Consider the following 17,581-nt stretch of genomic DNA (forward strand, 5'->3'; position numbering starts at 1 on the left):
ACTTGTCATTTTACATAAAAAGAATATCTATGGACAAGCATATTTTTATAATCAAACTCCTAAACATTAAGTGCTGTTTCCTTTAACCTGAAAACTCTTGAGACTTCCCATTCTGCCAAACAATAGGGCTGGCCTTGATTCAGAGAAATTATATATTTGGGTTTTACAAAAGTTTTCATAGCATAAGGCTGGTCTTTTATGAACCGATAATTACTTAAAGACTGGAAGAAGAAATTAGGAATAAAATAGTAATTTTCACCGTGGCATGAACTATGATTTCTACTGGGATTAATTCTATTATATATTTATAAATAAAGTCAAATTGAAAATAAACAGTAATAGAAGGACTTTCTTTCCTAGTGATTTATAGCAGGGCCCATTCAGTATTGTGGCCATATGAAGTCTGTCTTCATTGCTGCTATATCACCTCAGTAATGGTTGGGTGAAACTGTAAATCACTAGTAAAGAAATGGCTTTGGACGCATTTGCAACTGGGAGTGACAACCCAGCCTGACCGTAAAGGTTCGAAAATCATTCTTCAAACTAGAATACTCCCTATAATTATGAAGTCAATAATTTTTTTAAAAAATAAATAAAAACAACAGGAATTTGCTGGCATGTTTTTGAGTTCTATAACTAAATAGAAGAATTAGATAATTAACATTTCATTTGATAACAGCCTTATCCCATTACCATTCTGAATGTTCCATTCATTTGGTCTGAAATGATGAGTTACGCTCTGACTCAACACGGACAGCTTACCTCTTGAATTGCTCCCTCCAAAGGATTATTTTTAAATGCATGCAGTACTGGGCTGCTTACCTGTTCCCCTTAACTTTTTTTAATCTGGAGTAAGTTATATTAAGAACAAGGGAGAAGTATAGACTAGGATGGGACAAAAAATGTATGTCCCAAAAATTCATAGGCAGATAAAACTGAGACAATATCAGATTTTATTAACCCACAGAGGACAAAGACATGTGAGGACTGAGCTTAAGTTTCAGAGGTGAAGTAAGTATGAAAAAAAACCTATGAATTAAGCTTTCAAACAAAGTACCAGGAGCAAATCTCTATCCTATGGTAAATTATTTTGTGTTCTCCAAGGGGTAGGCAAATTCGGCTCTTTTATAACTCGTGGACTTCAACTCCCAGAATTCCTGAGCCAGTTGAAGTCCACGAGTCATAAAAGAGCCGAGGTTGCCTACCCCTGTAAGCCTTTCCTAATTAGGCATACTTGATAAAACTCAGCCCTTGCTGCTTTGGTTATAACCACCTGCCAAGTTAACATAAGATGCTGGTCCAGATCTTTCTAGTTGTTGTCATGGATGTGATGCTAGGAAGAATGTGTTGAGGACGTTGTTTTGCTGATGAATAGCTAGTAGGGGGTATCTCCTGTCTTAAGATACAGGCCCTTCTCAGGAACTTTACTAATATCTACTCAAGGTTGATCTGCTCACACAAATGTGCTTCCTTGAAAAGAAAAAAAAAACCAAAATTTTCAGATGGCAATGGATTAGTTTAAGCTGTAAAAAGTGGCTGATTTATGGGAGAAGGATTAGAAATAAAATTGGTGACTGGAAGATGTATTTTAGACAGAGGAATAGTGACAAAATTGCCAAACAGGTGAATCTTATTTATGTTTATCTAAAAGGGCAGCCGCTCTATTTAATTGCATTGTTTCTCTCATAAACATTTCTAGAGTTGTAAACAAAGTATACTTTTTAATCTGGTTTTACTGCTTACAGTAGGTTACCAGATCTGCATTGTATTTTTTTTTTGTGGTCATCTGAATCCTTTGGGTTTTTTTTGCAACCTCAAATCAGGTAGCTCTATTTTACAGGACTGTAAATTCTGGATAAAACAACCAACCACTGGTACGGGACATCCTTGAGCAAATATGTTGTGATTCAGGGTCAGCCTGTGGGTTCGGCAGTTGGTTCGGACGACTCAGAGGAGGAGGAGGGGGGTGTTGAAGAGCTTGCTGAGGGGATTGGACAGCTTGATGAGAGCCCCCAGCAAGGCCCCTCTCATCTGGTCACGATGCAGACCCAGCTGTGTGAGCCTGACAGCGTGGATGAAGATGACCCACAGCTGGCCCTGTTCAAGGACGCCCAACACAGGAGGCAGTCAGTCAGGAGTAAACAGAGGGAGGCAATGGGGCACCTCGGAAGGAGGCACAGAGAGGCCACGCCCTGAACTGTATTTAAGGGGAATGTGTGGGAGGGCTGGTTTGCTGAAGGCAACCGCTTGGATTGTTCCTGCTTCTTAGCTCGTGTTTTATGGTTGGTGTCTTGTCTTGCTCTGTTTTATGTGAATAAATTTGGCAGGCGTAATTCCAGCCTCTTGCCGTTTGTAGAGGGGTTGTCCCTGCCTTTTCTGCAGGGCCGGTAGCAGGCTGGTACAGAACAAAATAAGTGGAAACTGGTAGTAATCAACAGTTTGTTCTGTGAAACTTTCATGCAATGGTCATAAGATGAGTAGAAGGGATTTTCTAACTAGAGTAATGAGGTAAATGGGTCCTAGATTATGCAGTTTTTCTTTGACCCTTTATCTTATTGTGAGTAACAGAAAATAATCTAGGGTACCTTCTAGATGTATTCTAGCCATGGTGGACTTTGGGAGACCACGTAAGCTGAAATCCAGTGTATTTAGAAGGCAGCGGGTGCGAAAGGTTGCTTTAGTGTTATATTTTATGGCACTCGTGCCCAGGATCAATGTTCCACTGCGCCATGCTACAGTCTGCCTGCTTCTTCTGAATGAAATGCAGTATAAATCATGAAAACCTCAATTACAATCTGGCTGAGTATGTTGCTTAGGCATATTGGCCTTTATTCAGAGACCCGTGGATAAGCAGACCATAGGTAACAATTATGTATGAGCCTACTATCAATATGTGTAGTTTTCATTTTCAGTTAACCTTGGGTAATTCCCTAGTTGTTGGGATTGCCTGTGGTTCTTTAGAGAGCTATATTGCTACCCACTGATCCTTGAGTCAAAGGAAAATCATACTGGCATTACATTTACTCTGCCCATTGCCAATCCCTTCTCTGCCTTTATGCTTTTCTTCCCAGTCACTGGTCATTTGTTCACCAATAACTCATAACATCTTCTAAAGTTATCCCACTATCACTGTGCCAAAATAACAGTAAGGAGGACAGGCTTTCTATTATTTCAGTGATGACTGAGGATGCTGCAGAGACACCTTAATGTCACTATAGCCACTGTCAGTCTCATGTTTTTGCTCCAAGGTACCGTGCAGCAGTTGCTACACACCTCCGAGCTGTTGAATGGTGTTAGAATAAAGAGGGAAATATTATATTGAATGGTACAGATGAAGTCAACTTGGGCTCAGAATGAGATGAGGGAAATGCCATTGGGACAGAGCAGGAAAGAGAAAATGCTAAGATTATGATTGTGCCATAGTTATTAGTAAGTGAGGATGCAGTCTGATTTGTAGGGCAGTGAGGTTGCTCAGGCATAGGGGCAAAACACAGTCACATCCTGTGTGTCATGGCATCACTACACAAATAACAAGAATTGCATCATTTCTGTCCTTATGTGATGAAGCTATAGCGTACATGGCATCAATCATCCCTATGTCCTTTCTGCACAAAAAGGTGGCATCTTTTTCACAATTCTATTTAAACTGGATCCTCCGATTCAAGGCTGTAAATAAAAAGTTGGTTTCATTCAGATCTTTATTTCTGGAATGCAAAGGTTAGGATTAAAGCCCACAAGCCAACCACATTTTAGCTTACACGGGAATCCAGGCTAATGGTTTCTGATTTGGTCAGTGGTAAGGTTAATTCAATTCATCCGGCCTAAGTTAATAAACATATATTGCAAACATAGCCATTTGACCCACCAGCTAACAAAAATTGAAACGAAGAGTTGCCCATATTTTGTCTTTCCAGACTTTTCTCTGCCCTTAAGGCTGAACTGATAACAAGAAATCATTATTACAATGTTAGTAGGTTTACTTAGAGACAGTCTTTAATACAGGAGACTGAACCTAAAAAAGCAGTAACTTTGTTGGTCGATGAGATGGAAAGGCCTCTCCCTTCCACAGGCTTAGGAGGCAATCTAGGCCCAGCCTGCAGAGAGGAGTGAAGGACGATCCCTTACATTATGTTTCAATGCGAGGTCTTTCTGGGTTAATGAGCTGACATCATGATTAAAGCTGACCATTTGTAATGTGTCTGGAGCCTGTTGAAAAGCACTGAAAAGGTTAATGTGGTAAAACAGGACAGCACCTGCCCCGCACGAGGAGGGGAGGAGCCGGGCCACAGTCCCTTGAATCAATTAGGCCCCTTAATGACGTTCCCCGCGCAGCCAAGGAGTGAATGATCGCCCCGGCCGTTGCCTCTGCTGGGGCGGCAGCTCACTCCCCCTAATTATTTGATAAGCACTTGATTCAATATGCCAGCCCTAACGTGGGGGGTGGGGGGTGGGGGGTGGGGGGTGGGAGTTAATGAAAATGTCATGGGGAAGAATCTTGACATTTGTCTGTATTGATCGGGATCTTGCTTTTATCTCTCCTTATGTATTTTGAGCAGCCCCTTAAGAAAGCTCAGCGGAGCAGAGAGTGGGAGCAGGGAGAACCAAAAAGAAAGAAGAACAGGAGTCCCTCTCTCATCCCTCCCACCCACCCACCCCCTTCTTGTCCAGGCTTCTTCCATCCCTGTGATTTGGGATGAAGAGAATGGAGCTGGGTTGGAATGGAGGACATGCACTTACTGGTAAATGAATGCAGAACCGTACCTTTGGCTTGGCATTCTTTGCTTCTTTATTGTAACCTCTTTGTAGTTTGAACTGAGCCTCTTTCCTTCACTGATGGCTCCCTATATTCTGTTATCCCTGGCAATCCACACAGTAACCAGGAGATTCTGCAAATCCTGGGCCTCAGCTCCACTTGGAAATCCCTGGGATGCTTGCTGCAAGGCCACTTTCTATGAGAGAAAGAACGGCAGGGATGACTAGGATCCTCCATATCCTTTTTCTTGCAGCACTGCGTGCAAACGGGCTGGCTGAGCCCAATAAGCATCCTGCAGTTGCCAGAGAGTCACTGCAGCCTTTAGCCCAGGTTCAGAGTTCAGGACTGATTCCGGGAACTTCCAACAGCTTCAGGGACTGAAGTCTGGATTGTAATGCTTTGGAACTGGTTTAAAATTGCAGAAGGGGAAAACACACCTTCAGAGTTGAGAGAGGTAGGACACCCTAAGGCAGGGGTGTCAAACTCAATTTCATTGAGGGCCGCATCAGCATTGCGTTTGCTCTCAGGGGCCAGGTGGGTATGGCCAGGGTGGGCGTGGCCTACTGGGTAGGCATGGCTAGAGTGCGTATGGCCTACTGGTTGAGAGTGGCCAGCTCTACATCGTTCTCATCAAGGGTGCCTATGGGGGCCTGGGCAGGAGTAGGACAGATCTGAGGGTCTCTGGCAGAAGGAGGGTCTCTGGGCCAGGGCCAAGGCAGAGGGGGCCGTTCCCTCACTGTTTCCAGGATGGCTTCGCGGGCCACATGAAACCACTTCGTGGGCCTGATCTGGCCCCCGGGCCTTCTGTTTGACATGTCTGCCCTAAGGCCTAAGCCGTAGATCGATTCTATCTCAAGAAATGTGGGGTACTGGCAATACTGAAAGCAAATGTTTTAGTTGAGAGTTGCACTTGATAACCTAGTAGTAGGAGCATTCGTGTATCCTCCTACGTACTTTATTATGGGATCTAAGCTACTTTTGAACTCTGTATGAGTCATTACCACCAGAATAAGCAGTACGTTTCATAACCCTTTGGAAGATTGTAACTGCGTCTTACTGCAGGAGAATTCTAGTCTTGCCCTCACTCCAGACCATAAAATAGCTTTTTTTCAAATCTAGGGATCTTCAAAAGAATTGGGCTAAATCTAGGGATCTACCAAAGGGCTAGAATCCAATGGAACTGTATTATGAAGTCCTTGGTGCTCTCTGCATTGCTTGTTTGCTTGCAGCCCTTCAGTTACAAGACTAGGTAACATTTTCAGTGCTAGAAAGGAGTGGGATGCACTCTCTGTTTATAAACAGAGTTTGTTTTCAGGTTTGTTACCTCTGTACAAACAGAGAGCACATCCCACTTCCTTCTAGCACTGATAATGTGACTTGTTTACTTGCAGCTTTTTTAAGCTATCCAACTAACCAATATTCCACAGTTCCACCAAGGATTCCACAGTTCAAGCCTGAGCTGTATATACTCTCTTGTATTGGAATCTGTATTCTAACTCCCACCTAGGGAGATTTGCAGACTGGGTAAAGTTGCATTAAGCAGCACAAAAGAGCTTGAAGATTACCAACAGTAATTCTCTATAAAAGGGAATTTACAACTGGCTGGAACCTTAAATTTTTATTGTTTTGATTCATGCTGCAGTCCAGAATACGTACCATAGAAAAGTCATTTACCTTCTCTGCCAGGCAGTATAAGAATAGGTGCATCTATGGATCTATTCAAGACTTGTGAACTCCAGCGGATAAATCTCAAAGAGGTTAACATTACCTGTATCTGACTGAAGCTTAAAACAATCAAGTCTTTTAGCCTTTACAATTTAAATTGCACCATTCTGTAATACAAGATGCAATTTCTAAGGCGATTTCGATGTCAGAGCTATATAGCTTGCTTCATTTTTGTACTGGAATGGTCTCTGACAGCACTTTCAAGCAATGACTCCCACACCCACAAGGAGACCCTGAAGAAACAAGAATTAGGCATCAACAAGCTTTTATTTCCAGGAGCATAAAATAAAAGTCAAGCATCTTTATTTTCTATCCACCCCTGACTATAGCCTCCGGTAATGGAAATAAGCAGTCTGATAATACTGAGCATGCTCAATAGCCATGAGTTGTTGAATTAGTAGAAAGTAAAATGTTCGCAGGTGGAATAGAATGGAATGCTTGGTCAGTCATCTGAAACTAGGAATAAAAGAATTGGAGTTGGTTTTTTTTGGGCGGGGAACATTTTAGGAACAGATTGCAACTTTTTTTTTTGGTGAAGGCTGCCTTTTCCTTGGGTTGTCACTTTTTTTACTTTTCAGGGCAAATCTCAGACTTCTCAGTCATCAATCCATCTAAATTTGTTGGGCATTTTTTTTTAATCCCATTTATATCCAAGACTCAGGGCGGCTTACAATCTAAGCACAAATCAATGTGCTTAGCAATAGCCTTCATTCTATGTATATGCCTGCTTATTAGGACTTTCGCCCCCCCCCCCAAGCAGCATTATTACAAAGTCAGCTTATTGCCCCCAACAATCTGGGTCCTCATTTTACCTACCTCGGAAGGATGGAAGGCTGAGTCAACCTTGAGCCTGGTGGGATGCGAACCTGCACTAATTGCAGGCAGCTGGTGTTACTTAAGGAGGCATTAGCCCACTGCTCCACCAAGGCTCTGAAGATCCCATCACCATTGGCTGATAAGATCTGCCATACCAGTTGGGGAAGACTGATCCACACTACCCAAAGAATTAGAATTAGGGGGGAAATGATATGGATATGTCTCCGATTGTTGTTAGAAATCAACCAACCCTTTGCTCTGCAAATGTTATGAGAAATCCTAATGACCTTCTTGTTGCTTTTTAATGCAGTCCTAAATTGCATTAACAGAGGGATAGAATCGAGATCCCATAAAGTATCAGTCCGACTTTATAAAGCCTTGGTAAGACCGCATTTAGAATACTGCATCCAGTTTCGGTTATCATATTATATAAAAAAAATTGTAGAAACTCTGGAAAGAGGGCAAAAAGGAGCAACAAAGATGAAGAACAGTTGCAGGAGTTGGGTTTGACTAGTGTAGTGAAAAGGGTGACATGATAGCAGTGTTCCAATATTTGAGGGGCTGCCACAAAGAAGGGGGGGGGAATGTCAACCTATTTTCCAGAGCAGAAGGCAAGACAAGAAACGATGGATTGGAAACTAATTCAGGAGAGAAGCAATCTAGAACTAAGGAGAAACTTCCTAACAATGAGAACACTTAACCAGGGTTGTGGATGCTCAATCACTGAAGGCTTTTAAGAAGATTGAACAGCCACTTATCTGGAATGGTACAGAGTCCCCTTTTTGTGCAGGGGGTTAGAAAACTAGAAAACCACTCAGGTCCCTTCCAACTTTGTTATTCTTTTGTTGCTGATCACACGGTTCTGCTGAAGTTGTATTTCAATCAGGTGCATATTCCGTGTGTGTGTGTGTGTTTGTGTGTGTGTGTGTAAAATCTCCAATGTTATATAGGTCAGCAAGCACATCTGGTATCATTGATTTATTATGCTATCATGTACCAGTCTCATGCTGGGAAAGATTGAGGGCAAGAGAAGAAGGGGACAACAGAGAATGAGGTGGCTGGATGGAGTCACCGAAGCAGTAGACTCCAGAAGATGGTAGAGGACAGGAACATTGTCCATGGGGTCGCGATGGGTCGGACACGACTTGGCAACTAACAACAACAACCAGTCTCATAATGCTTCTTCATCACTAAGTCTGTTTACCCAGGTAGGCATCTTCTGCCACTCCTCCCCTACTCTCTAGAGAAAAGTTGCTGAAAAGTTTTAGGAATCAAGATTGCTCCTTACTATCTGCCTCCCTCTTTCCCTCCCTCCCATTTGACCGCGATCAAAGATGTACAAATCCGGAGGAAGCGGAGCGATTGTATTACAAGCCTTGGAAAGAAGGTGTGTCAGGACGAGTAGAAAGACCATATAATTGCTTATTCTTAGATGGTCCTGATAATTACCATCATCCTGAACCCATCGGGAAAGATTACATCCCACGGGGAAGGTTAGAGCTGGACCTGTCAGAGTTGGAGAAGAGAAGATAATTTCTCAGTTTGGGTTGCCAGCTAAGCCTTCCCCCCCCGCCCCCGCCCCCGCTCCCCGATGCGTGCTCCTTGCCTAGGCATCTTGGCGCCAGGCAACTTGAATGCGCGTCGCCTGCAATCTCCCATCCGTGGAAAAGCAGCGTCTTTGCCTGGCTCCCCCCCCCACCCCCGTGCCTCCCTTGGCTCCCGAGGGACGGAGATGAGTGACGATCCCCTGCGCTTGAGGGTTTAACAGCGAGGTTCAAACGTTGACTTTCATTCGCCGCTGAAATCGTCGCGCTCCAGCCCCCCCCTCTCCCCCCCGTCAGTCTTCAAGTGACCTTTTAGGAGTCGTGGGGGAAACATTTTATTGCTACAATGCTATCTTGGTTAAAACACTCGTATTAAGCTCTTCTCTTCTCTTCCTTTGTTTGAATTCTTGCAGTTTTAGTCTGGAAATGAATTCAGAGTAATTAAACAAGAGGCGCGAAGCGTGAGAAAATTTCTCTGATTAAAATGAAAGTACTTTAAAAAACCAAAAAAAAAACCCCTCTCTCTGAGGAAATGCAAGACGTCCCTGAATAGTTTCTTGAATCATCCGCGCACTACGTTTTATCTGGAAGTACGCTTCCTTGGCGAGGGGCTTATTCGTGAGCAAGTGTGCTTCGGAGAGCAACCTCTGAGCTCTGGAAAACCCCTGGTAGATTTGGGACTAAGCCCTGGTTCTCGCTGACGGGAACCAAAAAAAATCTACGCGCTGCCGAAGCAAACGGATCGTTCCAAAGTCTCGTGCCCATCTTTTAAACCATCGCAATTCAGGCCGTGTAGATTCACTTAGATTCGATCTATCCTAAATGGGCGCAGGCGCTGGAAAGGAAGGAGACCCGTCAAAGGATTTCTTTTTTTTTTAACCCACACATGCTCCGTGTGCGGAGAGAGAGAGAGAGAGAGAGAGAGAGAGAGAGAGAGAGAGAGAGAGAGAGAGAGAGAGAGAGAGAGAGAGAGAGAGAGAGAGAGAGAGAGAGAGAGAGAGAGAGAGAGAGAGAGAGAGAGAGAGAGAGAGAGAGAGAGAGAGAGAGAGAGAGAGAGAGAGAGATCCGCACCGCTTCTATGGGGCCGGTTTAAATGAGAAGGCGAGATCTCTGTTCTGCAGTCAGCTGTCTGTCTATGATCTAGAATTTTGAAACTTTCCGGGGCCGCTTGGCGGCTCGTGATTGGCCAAGGCGGAGGTAACCTCCATGCAAATGAAGCCCCGCCACCTCGCAGCCCGTAGATCAATAGAGATCCGAGAGAGAGAGGAGCATGCATTCAGACTTGGCAAGCTCAAGGAAAGCCTGCCGAGGCACGCCAAAAAAGCCCCCCGAACTGGTCTCCCCAAAGCCAGGGTAGGCAGGTCAGCCCCTCCGGCAGCTCCCTACGCCCAGACGTGAGCCCTGCTCCCCAGCCCGCCTCTAACGCGAGCGGTGGTGCACTTCTCCTCTTTCTTATGAGCCCAGGATGAGCAACAAAGAAGATGCCGGCAAGTGTTGTCCTGCGGCAGCTCCGGTCTCCAGTTTTACCATCCAGTCGATCTTAGGCAGCAGCACCTCGGAAGGAGGCAGAGAGCCCAGCTCCAAGCAGACCGCCTCCGCCTGGCCGAGCAGGAAGAGGAGCCTGTCGGTCTCTTCCGAAGAAGAAGAGCCGGACGACAGCTGGAAACATCCCGCTTGCTTCTGCTCCGACTCGCAGGCCCCTGAAGAAACGTGTCACAAACATCAGACCCTCAGTTTCACGTGTCTCAGTAAGTATTGGCCCGGGATGGCGGAGGAGGGGCGCGGGGGGGGAGAGATACAGAAAAGCATCCTTTACTTCCTAATTAGGAAGGATGATCTCTAGGTGTATCTTATTTATCAAGGCGGAGAGTGTAATGCAAAAGCTCAGCCTGTTGTGTTTTTGTTTTTGCGTTACTTTGGGTGTACAGTTGTCCACAATTCTGGTTTTCTAATCTGCTTACTCTTCAGAGAAGGCGGTGGGATTAAATTGAGAGATCTGGGGGTGGGTGGGAGAATGCAGTTTTGGGTCGTCTCTCTGTGGAGACAATGCCTTCGTCGTGATAATTTCAATAATTGACTCTGGTGTCTCCTCCCTCTTTTAAAAAACTATTTAGGAAGAGCCCCCCTCTTTTCTGATCTTTTTCTTCGGATCTTCTGGCATCTCCTAAAATAAGGGAGCGAAGAACCTAGAAACAAGCCGAGAAAATATATATATATACACACACACACACAGCTCAAAAAAATAAAGGGAACACTTAAACAACACAATGTACTGTACTTAATAGTAGGATGTCTTATCTTGTGTTCCTTTTATTTTTTTGAGCAATATATATATATATATATATTCGGAACTCGCTCGTAGCCTCTTCGCTCCCTTATATGTTAAAAAGCAACATAACCGGCCCCAGTAATTCCTTGGGAAAAGGAGAGTCTGAATGAATTGCACTCGATTCCTTTTGTTCGCTTCTCCGAGCTCTGCAGCGCGGAAGGGGTCGATAATCACTGACCGCAGCCCCGCGCAACGCAGACGTAGCGGAGAGCAAACTCCAGGAACGCGGCGGGGCTTCCTGCCGAGAAAGCACACCCGGGGAGAAGACTTGCGCGATCTAGAAAGTTAGAAACGAATGTAAACAGGATGCGGCAACTGAGAGGCTAGAGCTGCATTTGGTTCAGATCAGCTTCCCGGAAGAGCTACAAATAGGATCTGTACACAACCATGAAGAGATGGAGAGGGGAGACCAACGCGTTTATTCCCTCCTTCTCTGCGGTGATTAGATGATAGATAGATAGATAGATAGATAGGTAGGTAGGTAGATAGATAGGTAGGTAGGTAGATAGATAGATAGATAGATAGATAGATAGATAGATAGATAGATAGATAGATAGATAGATAGATAGATAGATAGATAGATAGATAGATAGATAGATTGTAAGGGCCCATCGGTTTACTCCCAGAGTGTGTTATTTGGGCTGGGCTATGGTGGATATCCTCTCCTCCTCCTCCCAGGACAAATCGAAATAGCCACCTTCTGCTCCTTTCCCCCCCCATTTTTTTAAATTCCATTTATATCCCGCCCTTCTCCGAAGACTCAGGGCGGCTTACAAGCTTAGCAGTAGCCTTCAATCTATGTATATGCCTGCTTGTTAGGGCTTTCACACACACCCCAAGCGGCATTATTACAAAGTCAGCTTCTTGCCCCCAACAATCTGGGTCCTCATTTTACCTACCTCGGAAGGATGGAAGGCTGAGTCAACCTTGAGCCTGGTGGGACTTGAACCTGCCTGCACTAATTGCAGGCAGCTGGTGTTACTTAAGGAGGCATTTGCCCACTTCTTCCTCTCTTCCCTTTACTCCAGGCAATTCCAAGGGGACCGGCGCGGCGCCCCCTTTCCTCTCTCCGTCCCAGCCGGATTTTAAGGAAGAGAAAGAGAAGCCGTTCGCTCCCAATTCGCCCGCCTGCTCGGCGGACCGGCCAAGGGACGGGGCGGACCGGCAGGCCGGTTCGTCCAAGAAGAAGACGCGCACGGTCTTCTCGCGGAGCCAGGTGTACCAGCTGGAGTCGACCTTCGACATGAAGCGCTACCTGAGCAGCTCCGAGAGGGCCTGCCTGGCCTCCAGCTTGCAACTGACAGAGACCCAAGTGAAAACCTGGTTTCAGAACCGGCGGAACAAATGGAAGCGGCAGCTCTCGGCGGAACTGGAGGCGGCCAACATGGCCCACGCCTCGGCCCAGACTCTGGTGGGGATGCCGCTGGTTTTCAGAGACAATTCCCTCCTGCGGGTGCCCGTGCCCAGGTCCATCGCCTTCCCGGCTCCCTTATACTACCCCGGCAGCAACCTGTCTGCTTTACCGCTTTACAACCTCTACAATAAGCTCGATTACTGAGACGGACTCAGACGACCTTCCACCAACCGACCCAGGACGCGCGCCCTGCTGCGCCCTTTTCTTCACCCATCCGTCTGTTGTTGATCGGAAAGGAGAATTGTGCTTTTTGCATTGTTAAGAAATACACCATGTGTATTCATTGCTATTATATTATATTATATATACATATATATATATACATATATATATATATATATATTTAAAATATTTATGGGAATCCTCTTTGGGGTGGTTTCTTTCGGTTGTTTTCTAGGCTGGAGAAAGAATTAGACGACTTCCGCCTTCTCTTCTGGGTTCTCTCGTTTTCTGTTCCAGACGCACCTTAAACCAGCTGTTGCTGCTGGGGGGGGCTCCTCTTTCAAACCAAAACGGGGGTCCTCTTCGTGCGTCGGTGGGCCGTTCTCGAGGTTCTTCCCACTCTTCCACTTCATCCCCCCTCCCCCCAGCATTAATTATATCTGCGCGGGGGGGGGGGAAAAGCAAAACAAAGGGGGTGGGGGCGCAAGAGAGGCGTACTTCAGACCTGTACATATTTTTTAAAGAAAATAAAGACATTTTAAAGCCTCGTCGGCTAACTTGGGTTAGACTGCACCTGCTTGGCTTTCTCTGGCAAAGGGTTTTGAAATTGAGAGGGATTCCAGTAGCTCCGGCTGGAAGCGCAAACGTTTCCTGGGAGCATAAAGAGCTTCTCTCTTTTTTGGGGGGTGGTGGTGGTGGTGGGGGCAATGGGAGAAGAAGGTAGGGAGGGCAATCGGGGAATTTTGAGAAGTCTTTGAGTAGTGTCCTAAAAGTCCGGCAGCATTACTTGGAAATCAATAGTAGGCGGAGCATTGATCAAAACAAAGGTGAAATATTAGTTATTTCGGAATTCACATGGCCTATATCACAGCTTCCATAGACCCAGGTGAGGGTGGGAGGGGAACAACGAAAGGAAATTTGCCTCTTTCAGATTTTTTAGGGAGCAGTATTTCATTATTTGGATCAACCAGTTTGTCTTCTGGGAAGTGAGTATCTCTGAGGTTACTCTGAGGTTACTCAAACAAAGTGTACTGGTTATGTCTAAGAAGTCTTACTTCTGAGTAGACATCTCCATGACCAAATTGTTAGAATCCTTTCTCACAATACCGTATGCTCTCTCGATGGTTAAGGTTTGATATTTCACAATTAGGCATTTTGGCTGGATTACGAAAGGTTAAAGTGCTCCTCTTAAAAAAATAAATAAATCTGTTTACATCTTGTAATTCAAGCTCCCTGGTGGATTTAATTAAGTTTAGGAGTCTTGCTTCTAAGCATTTGGGCTGCATGCTCAGTTCATCAGTCCTTCTTGATTTTTAAATCCCCCAATCTATTTCTTCTAAATAGAATTCATTTGAAACTGGGTCTTCTTTATTTATATGCTTTTCTTTTTCTTTTTTCTTTCCGTCTCAGGTTAATTTCTTGATTTAGAGAATTTAGAATCCACGTCAGAATTTAGAGAATTTATCATTTAAGCAACTTAAGAGCAACTTAACTTAGAGAATTCTGACGTGGATCATTTTCTGGGGAAAAAATATATATCTCAGGGCGGTGTAGATGTTGGACTACTATAAACCAATCAGTTGGGAGAGCTACCCATTGAAATCAATAGGGTGAACCGTTAAAGGTGACAGTTGATTTGAACGACTTGTAACCACCTTTCGACGACTTAAACGTGCTACGTGTTTTTCAGCCTGTCTATTGATATTCACGATAGCATCTACGTCTATTTCTCTGTCCCCTTGTATAACCCCAGATGAAACTCTTGCTCATTTTCGACTACTATTAACAGCTATGACCCCAGTGAAAGGTCCAGGAAAGTTCCATTGATAAATAACAGACGTGCAGATTTCAGCCACCCCTGGATTGAAGCGGTTCCTGCTTTTCTTGAATTGAAGGCAGCGGCGGCGGGTGTGTGTGTGTGTGTGTGTGTATCTTCTCTATTAAGTGATCCGAATTGACAAGTGTTTCCGGAAATGGGCTTTCTTCAGAATTTGAGGCGCATTCTGTTCAATGCCACGATCTCAGGTAAAGTACTTTCACCAGGCCTTTTAAAACAGAAAGTGACATTATAGCCCACCCGTGATTGATCTGAGCGTTCATCCAAGCGCTGAAAAACACCTGCAGCCTCGGAGCTGCCGAAAGGAGCCCGCTAATCGTTTAAACAAAAAGTAAATGGTTCGTCAAGTGTTATTTAAATCGCAGGAGTCGTTACGTGGTTAGTGCAGCCACCTGTTCCTTGGTTAGTTTCGGATCTTAATAGGGAAGGCTATTTAAAATGCAGGAAGTATCTCGCTCTATCGAAAATTACCTTCACGATATTTTTTGAGAGGAGATGGGGGATTGGAGCTTCGACATCCTCAGTGGGATATGCATTTTTGAGAAAATTAATTTTTAAAAAGTAGGAATCCAAAACTCTTTGCTCAAATAAATAAAACATGCTAATGAGATGCTTCACATTAAACCCATGTATTTTTTCCACCCCCAACAAATGGTAAATACTAGGTAGTGTATTAGCTCTAATTCTAGGTTTTCCAGTACTAACATAAACATAAAATAAAAACATATTCATTAAGAGCCTGGAAAATGTATTTTTCAGCCTCAGACTATATTCAGTAGATATATGGGAAATATTGCTAAAATGTTTGCTTTGGGGTCACGTCTGAGGATAATTAAATATATAAACCTTAACACTTCCAAATGAATTCGTTTAGGCTTCCCCCACCCCCATAAAAAAGGATGTCCTATAGAATGGCTATTTATCTGGTGAATATAACTTGCTTCCAATATGTGTGCTTAGATTTGGGGTCTTAATATTGACCTTCCTCCGATTTCAGTTTTTTAAAAAAAGGAATAGTGTATTTGTTTATTCAGATGTCCATTCCTAATCATTATATATATTCTTTCTATCCCGTGAAATAAAGACACTAATTCTTGAATAGCAGCAGGATGTCTGTATATACATCCGGTTCCGATCAACAACCTTCAGGATCGGAACTGTCTGACTCTAAATCAAAACAAATATTGTTTCAGGTAAGGCAAAGTGCTCATCTCTTGTTGCAACATCACATCGCGGATTAATCCCTCGCACAATAAAAACCTGGGAGCTGGATTGTGCTGGGTAGACCGGCAGTGATGAAGAATTAAGAAACACTTTGGACCTAAAGTTTTTTATGGAAATGACCAAAAGTTAAAGTGGGGAAAAAACATGATCGCTTGCTTTGAATCGGTGACAAAGCCAGACTTGGGAGGAAGAATTATATAACTTTCTTTGTAGATGATGGATTTTTTTTTTCAATGAGCCGTCTTTATAATTAATCTGTCTATAAATGTGAGGTGGCCTGACTCATCCACAATCACTAAGACTCACTGAGTTGCCTTCTTTCCAAGTGGAAAACGTTTGCCAAGTTTTTAAATCAATTAGGGTGGGAAAAACAATTTGAAGAAGCGCCTGCCTTTCTCGACATAGGGTATGAGACTTCTATTAATGAGTAATTGATTCTCTTTAACTAGGGAACCATTGGCTAATGCAAAGCCTTAAAACAAGTCAGGATTTTTTTTTAAAAAAACCTACCTTTTTATTATCAACGATAACAAATTTATTTTTGTCAATGATAGTTTCACGTAGAGAAAAACGGAAAAATTCGGAGAAACTGAAGTAGCTCATATATGGTTTATTAAGAATCTATGCATTAACAGCAGAAAAAGAGGGATTAAAAAGAGTCTTCTTTGGAAGGCATTTTGACATGCCAAGGAGATGGGGGAAAAAATAGTAGGATTTGCTTTGAAAAATGTAATAGGAAACATGAATTCCTCGCAGCAAAGTTTGTGCCACTCTGTTATTTTCTTCTGTGTTGGAAGAGATATACTGTACGCTTTGCTGGAAATGCTGGGCTTCTCAAGGCGAAAGGTGGCTTTTTGTAGGAAGACCTCGAAGAATAGAACTGGCTTTATCTGCCCATGAATTTTTAAACGACCGGATGGCAAGGGAAAAAGTCTTCTCGTTCTTTTGAACGGAATTCTTACTAAAATGAAGGAACCTCTGATCACAAGTGGGAGAAGGGGGTGTTAGATCATGCAGAAATACTACTTTATGTGAAATCTTCGCTTCCTAGTGGGAGCTTCCTGATTAATTAACATGTGTTTTTATCTCCTAGCTCTTGGTTAAAGAAGAGTCAGTTTTATATTGGGGCTTCCCTTCGTTTTTCCAGGATCTGCTGAGGGACAGCAAAGCCTCCGGATTAAGGAGGTTTGCAATCGTGCTCCCCTTTTATGCGTCTGCCAAATAGGTAGATAGATGAGTGCACATTGATTTGGTTTGAGGTACCGGCTTTGGGATTGAAAACCTCGCAGCCAACAGACACATAGCTTCTCTTTACTGCCGCCTAGCGATCACTCGGATCTTTGCAGTTAGATGTGCCAGCCACAACTTAAATTTTAAAACGGCATTCGGGTCTGAAGTTGAAGTCCAAAGTACGCCCCGATGAAAGGGGGGGAGGAAAAAAAAACCACACCCGCAAACTTAAATCTGTGGTTTCTAACAAGTTCTCCGCCAGGTTGCTTTTGCTCCGATGCTGACAGCGCCGCGTGAAAACCAAACTCTAGAAAGGAGGTAACTGACGTTGAAGGGAAACGCCCATTTCCCCCCTCCCCTCCGACTTGAAAAGCAAAAGGCGACCAACGAGAAACTGGAGCGCATTGCATGCCGGACGTTGTAGTCTTAGCTTCACGGAGCGTTGCTGGTCTGCCCGTGCGTACCGCTGAGTTATTCAAACCAGCCAATCCCGCCCAGGGAGCTGGTTTGTCGGCGCTGAGGCTGCTGGGAGAATCGGTCGGGTGAA

The 17,581-nt window shown here is 44.1% G+C and overlaps 1 protein-coding gene across 2 annotated transcripts; it reads left to right on the forward strand.

Annotated features, from left to right (window-relative positions):
* Window positions 1–8,104: 8,104 nt before the first annotated feature.
* Window positions 8,105–13,452, forward strand: HMX2 (H6 family homeobox 2). 2 transcript variants are annotated; one of them, XM_081330117.1, is made up of 3 exons: window positions 8,105–8,502; window positions 10,303–10,586; window positions 12,196–13,452. In XM_081330117.1, exons 2-3 carry the CDS (start codon window positions 10,304–10,306, stop codon window positions 12,723–12,725), a joined length of 813 nt encoding a protein of 270 aa, XP_081186243.1. In that variant the 5' UTR covers window positions 8,105–8,502; window position 10,303; the 3' UTR covers window positions 12,726–13,452. The 2 variants fall into 2 exon arrangements, with proteins under 2 accessions (XP_081186243.1, XP_081186242.1); XM_081330116.1 differs by having other exon boundaries at window positions 8,470–8,502; window positions 9,252–10,586.
* The last annotated feature ends 4,129 nt before the right edge of the window (window positions 13,453–17,581 follow it).

Source organism: Vipera berus (genome assembly GCF_964194415.1).
Source record: "Vipera berus genome assembly, chromosome: 5".
Classification (NCBI taxonomy): domain Eukaryota; kingdom Metazoa; phylum Chordata; class Lepidosauria; order Squamata; family Viperidae; genus Vipera; species Vipera berus.